At 49.5% G+C, this 6000-nt stretch overlaps 1 protein-coding gene across 2 annotated transcripts in view; it reads right to left on the reverse strand.

Annotated features, from left to right (window-relative positions):
• Positions 1 to 4191: 4191 nt before the first annotated feature.
• The window catches only part of LOC141789284 (tetraspanin-1-like), a 17811-nt gene continuing 16002 nt past the window's right edge, over positions 4192 to 6000 (reverse strand). For both annotated transcript variants that reach the window (XM_074668659.1, XM_074668658.1), the window contains exons 5-7: positions 5172 to 5315; positions 4509 to 4592; positions 4192 to 4287 (exon numbers count right to left, since the gene is read on the reverse strand). In XM_074668659.1, the coding sequence (XP_074524760.1) occupies positions 4228 to 4287; positions 4509 to 4592; positions 5172 to 5315 (288 nt within the window). In that variant the 3' untranslated portion in view covers positions 4192 to 4227. The remainder of the gene's footprint in view (positions 4288 to 4508; positions 4593 to 5171; positions 5316 to 6000) is intronic.

Here is a 6000-nt window from a genome sequence, read left to right on the forward strand (position 1 = left end):
CGTCCACCATGCCCCAACCATCAACCATGACCCAACCATCCACCATGCCCCAACCATCAACCATGACCCAACCGTCCAAATTGACCCAACCATCCACCATGCCCCAACCGTCCACCATGCCCCAACCGTCCACCATGCCCCAACCGTCCAACATGCCCCAACCGTCCACCATGCCCCAACCATCAACCATGACCCAACCATCCACCATGCCCCAACCATCAACCATGACCCAACCGTCCAAATTGACCCAACCATCCACCATGCCCCAACCGTCCACCATGCCCCAACCGTCCACCATGCCCCAACCGTCCACCATGCCCCAACCATCCACCATGCCCCAACCATCCACCGTGCCCCAAACGTCCAAATTGACCCAACCATCCACCATGCCCCAACCGTCCACCATGCCCCAACCATCCACCATGCCCCAACCGTCCACCATGCCCCAACCATCCACCATGCCCCAACCATCCACCATGCCCCAACCATCCACAATGCCCCAACCGTCCACCATGCCCCAACCATCAACCATGACCCAACCATCCACCATGCCCCAACCATCAACCATGACCCAACCGTCCAAATTGACCCAACCATCCACCATGCCCCAACCGTCCACCATGCCCCAACCGTCCACCATGCCCCAACCGTCCACCATGCCCCAACCGTCCAAATTGACCCAACCGTCCACCATGCCCCAACCGTCCACCATGCCCCAACCATCCACGATGCCCCAACCGTCCACCATGCCCCAACCATCAACCATGACCCAACCATCCACCATGCCCCAACCATCAACCATGACCCAACCGTCCAAATTGACCCAACCATCCACCATGCCCCAACCGTCCACCATGCCCCAACCATCCACCATGCCCCAACCGTCCACCATGCCCCAACCGTCCACCATGCCCCAACCATCAACCATGACCCAACCATCCACCATGCCCCAACCATCAACCATGACCCAACCGTCCAAATTGACCCAACCATCCACCATGCCCCAACCGTCCACCATGCCCCAACCGTCCACCATGCCCCAACCGTCCACCATGCCCCAACCATCCACCATGCCCCAACCATCCACCATGCCCCAACCGTCCACGATGCCCCAACCGTCCACCATGCCCCAACCATCAACCATGACCCAACCATCCACCATGCCCCAACCATCAACCATGACCCAACCGTCCAAATTGACCCAACCATCCACCATGCCCCAACCGTCCACCATGCCCCAACCGTCCACCATGCCCCAACCGTCCACCATGCCCCAACCGTCCACCATGCCCCAACCGTCCACCATGCCCCAACCGTCCACCATGCCCCAACCATCCACCATGCCCCAACCGTCCACCATGCCCCAACCATCAACCATGACCCAACCATCCATGATGCCCCAACCATCAACCATGACCCAACCGTCCAAATTGACCCAACCATCCACCATGCCCCAACCGTCCACCATGCCCCAACCGCCCACCATGCCCCAACCGTCCACCATGCCCCAACCGTCCACCATGCCCCAACCGTCCACCATGCCCCATGGGTCCAGGTGAGTCTCAGCTTTATTTCCAGGTGGTTGGAGACTAAGGTCTGAGGTCAACTTTATATTTGTCAGAAGAAAACAAACAGTAATGTGTTTGTGTTTATGAATCTGTGCTGAATCTGTCTAATTAAGAGGTGTGTGTGTGTGTGTGTGTGTGTGTGTGTGTGTGTGTGTGTGTGTGTGTAATGCACTTACTGACAGCACCAATAAGAGCGCCTGGCATTTCTACACAATAAGCAATTGTTTCAGTCCCCCCCCCTACACACACACACACACACACACACACACACACACACACACACACACACACACACACTTGTCAGTCATCAGCAGCTCCAGCTCCAAACTGGTCATTTGTGGCTGTCAGTCAGGAGTTGCTGGGTTGAATCTGTGTGTGTGTGTGTGTGTGTGTGTGTGTGTGTGTGTGTGTGTGTGTGCAGCCTTTTAAATGTCATTTCTGACCTATTGAGCATTGTGATGAGCCGGGCCGTGAGGCTGATGGCTGAGATGTAGATGGAATATTGATTTTGTGTGTGTGTGTGTGTGTGTGTGTGTGTGTGTGTGTGTGTGTGTGTGTGTGTGTGTGTATATGTGTGTGTGAGTGCTCGGGGTTATTGTTAAACACGGGGCTCGGCGGCTCACACATGATGACAGATTTAACTCTAAATACCTCGCAGGTGTATGATTGGATGGAAGAAGGATGGAGGTCGACTCCTCACTTCCCGTCTTTCAGTTTCAATGAGGCCAGTTGGTGTGACGGTCATTAGTGTGTACACACACACACACACACACACACACACACACACACACACACACACACACACACACACACTTTGAAGAGGTTGTTAGTTTTCTGTCAGGTTCACTGAAACCTCTGACCCCTCCCTCCTGAAACTCTTTCTGCGTCTTTGATCTCACTCCTGAATCAGTTAAAAGTTGTAAACGCCGTCGCTGGCGTCCGGAGTTTCTCCTCGTCACTCTGAGCCGCTCTGACTCTGTGATGGAGGCATGAATTCAGGAGCTGAAAGCTGCACCTGCATCTGTCGTCAGGCCTTTGTTGGTCAATATTTGCTCAGCCTCAGGCACAAAGCGTGTCGTGTCCTGACGAGGAGACGTGATCCCTGAATGTTTCACCGCACACAGACTCAGCGAGCGGCTGTTCACTGGAAACAAAGAGGGCGTGCACGGATGACGGAAGAGTAGAAACACTGGATGTTCATCTCAGTGTGCGTTGCTCGGTAACCATTGTACAAATGTGTTTATTCAGCTCTTTTCCTCTGAAATCTGACTGTATTAAAAACTTCTTTTCCCTCGTTTTTTTTCTGCTCACTTCTCTAAAAAACTTTCTCCATTTATTTGTAAAATGTTTTTCACGTTTCTAACCCAGGTACTTTTTAAAATATTCAGCATTTTCCAAAACACTTTTGACCCATTGAAATGAATGGAGATGACCTGTCACTATGGCAACTGCAAAGGTGATGATGCCATAATGCCACACTGCCGATGATGTCATAAGGGGTTTCTGCTTAGGATCCAAACAGACTTTAGCTCTGCTCCACATCACCATGCGGATGGTGTCAGGTGCTCATGGGAAACGGTGTTTTTATCCGATGAACACGACTACGCTGCAGTCAACACCACGAAATCGTCCCCACAGAGACTTTAAACGTTCGCACTGAAGCCGTTTCTTCAGGCTTCCTGTTTCCTCTCCTTCACTTTTTCACACCCTGTCGTGTTCCCTTTGCATCCTCAGACCCGTCTCCACCAAGTGGTCCGGTTTGGATCAGTCCAGTCTGGTCCTGTTTGTGTTTCCACAGCCAACCGTGTCCTTCTTGGTAGGTGGCGTGTAAGCTAGATGATGATAGCTGTGTCAGCTGTCAGTGATAGCGTGACGCCATAGCAGAGCGACACAGTGTACCCCGTGGCTAAAACCAACGAAGAAGAAAAACGCATCACAGTAAACAAAGAGCAACGATGAAGACATCCAGCAACTCGTCCTCTCTGTGATCGTCACGTGTCTCTTTGTTACAAAGAACGATCAAACTTTGTTTCGGAGACGTCTGTGAGCCACCAGGAGAAATACAGCAGCTGCTGTCACACAGGAAGTGACCATTCTGTCAGCCAATCAGCAGGCTGCAGAGTTTCTAGCTCCACCTTCTGGGGTCGGTTTAGTCCTGCACCCCAACAGAAGGGAACCAGGAAGTGGGACGGTACGGGTCGGTGATTCAGGGACTTGTCCTGGTTTTAGTCAAAGGAAACGCCAAATAAAATGTGTGCTGTGCCCTGACGAGCCGACCTGAACCGCTTGGTGGAAACGGGGCTTTTGCTTCTGTCCTGCTTTTGTCTCTGGTTTTCTCTCCACCTGGTCCTTCGGTAACACCTGAGAGTCTGAACCTGGATCAGTGTTTCACCCTCAGGAAACAGAACTGAAACTGATGTTTAAGCTGAAAAAATCACTTCCTGCTGCTTCAGAAGTTTCTGCTGATGAAAAAGATCACAGAGCGTCGCAGGCGACTGTTATCAGACGTGTTTATTTTGGCAGTGTGAAACATTCAGCTCCAGGTTTAATGAAACGTTGACACAGAATCAGATCTCTACAGGTGACTCAGATACATGTGATAGATAAACACTGCAGAGATAAACCCTGTTGGTCCTTTCACTGTGTCTCCAGCTGCGTCTCAGCTGATCCTGTTGTCCAGGTGGCAGTACAGGTACATGGACACCACCATCGCAGCCACCTGAGGAAAGGAGGAGAAACGTCTTTATCTCAGGAAACGAAACCTTCTTGGTTCCTCGTTGGCAGATCGGTTTACACGTCATGGACTGTTCAGGTCTGTGAGCCCGGTCAGGGAAGTGTTGCTCAGTTAATCAGTTTTACAGAGTTTATATGTTATTTTAGTCACTCCAGTTGAAGAGCTCAGAGCCGCTCTGTTTTTTGTTTTTTTTTTAGAAACGTTACCTCCAGGACAGCGATCCCCGCGGCGACGCCTCCCACAATGTTGGCGTGCTCTTTGAGGATCTTCAGGATATTTTCAAAGCAGCCCTGAGGAAGAGGAGGAGAAGTTAGGAGATCCCACTCTGCAGAAATCATCTCACAAACACAGAAAAGGTAATTAATGATGAAAACTGAGCTTTCAATGTTTCAAACACTTTGATTCGTCTCAGCTGGGTCTGACACCAGGCGTCAGGAGCTCGTTAAGACATTTAAGAAACAAATCTTCCAGAAACTTTCAAGTTTATAAAGATGGAAAGGACCTCTTTCACAATACATGTAATTTTGCCCACAGCCCATTTTTGTTTATTGTGTGGTGTTTGTAGTTCACCAGAGACTCCCAAGAATAAAGCTTTAGAAAATCCAAAAGTCATCCAGGGCCTGTGCTACGACCTGTTTTATGATCGTTGCCATAGGTGTGAGCCAGGGTGCACACTTTACCCCAAAACTTACTCAAACACAAATAATCAATCATCAAATTGGGTCAAATCACCTTCACTGAGGTCTGGTGCATCTTTTGAAATCAAATGTAAAGATAAGTATTACAACTGAAAGAAGTTATTGAATTTTAACTGGAAAAAAAAAGTTTTTTTCTGAAGTTATAATTAGAGCTGTAAGAGGCTGACTCACCTTCACAGCGCTGCGTTCGGCGTCCGCCAAGCTGCAGGTGGAGTTGTTGGTAGCGCAGCAGCTCGGCGGCAGACTTCCTCCGTTCTCTTTCTCAAACTTGGAGCCCAAAAAGTCGGTGTAGTTGGTGAAACCGCAGCAGTTCAGCTGGAGGGAAGGAGACACAGAAACAGGCGAAACATTCAGACTGCTTCCTGTTGATCGTCACCTCAGGGTTCACCGTGTGACGATCAACAGGAAACAGCAGAAACATCTGTCTGCAATCATCTCACTGTGCTTCAAAAATGTTAAAAATCAAATTTCACTGATTTCCAGACAGAAACAGCCCACAGTCTGTAAACCTCCCGCTGTGACAGGTCATCGTGGAAATATGAACATTTTAAAAACCGCTGGAAATTTTCCACTCAAAGCTAACCAATAAGTGACCTTTGACCCCAGAGAGGATTAAAGTCTCTGTCATTTCAGATTAAAGCTCCAGGAGTTACCTCCACTGAATGTGTGAAAAGCAGGTGAGCGGAGCTGGACCAACAGACGAAAGCCGACAGAGATGATCAGAAAACTGAGATTGATCAGCTGTTAGATCTACAATCAGAGATTGATCAGCTGTTAGATCTACAGTCAGATTGATCAGCTGTTAGATCTACAGTCAGAGATTGATCAGCTGTTTGATCTACAGTCAGAGATTGATCAGCTGTTAGATCTACAGTCAGAGATTGATCAGCTGTTAGATCTACAGTCAGAGATTGATCAGCTGTTAGATCTACAGTCAGAGATTGATCAGCTGTTTGATCTACAGTCAGAGATTGATCAGCTGTTTGATCTACAGTCAGAG

The sequence above is a fragment of the Halichoeres trimaculatus genome, unplaced genomic scaffold, assembly GCF_033239565.1.
Source record: "Halichoeres trimaculatus isolate MK-OKI-2021-1 unplaced genomic scaffold, fHalTri1.1 fHalTri1_scaffold_4, whole genome shotgun sequence".
Taxonomy (NCBI): domain Eukaryota; kingdom Metazoa; phylum Chordata; class Actinopteri; order Labriformes; family Labridae; genus Halichoeres; species Halichoeres trimaculatus.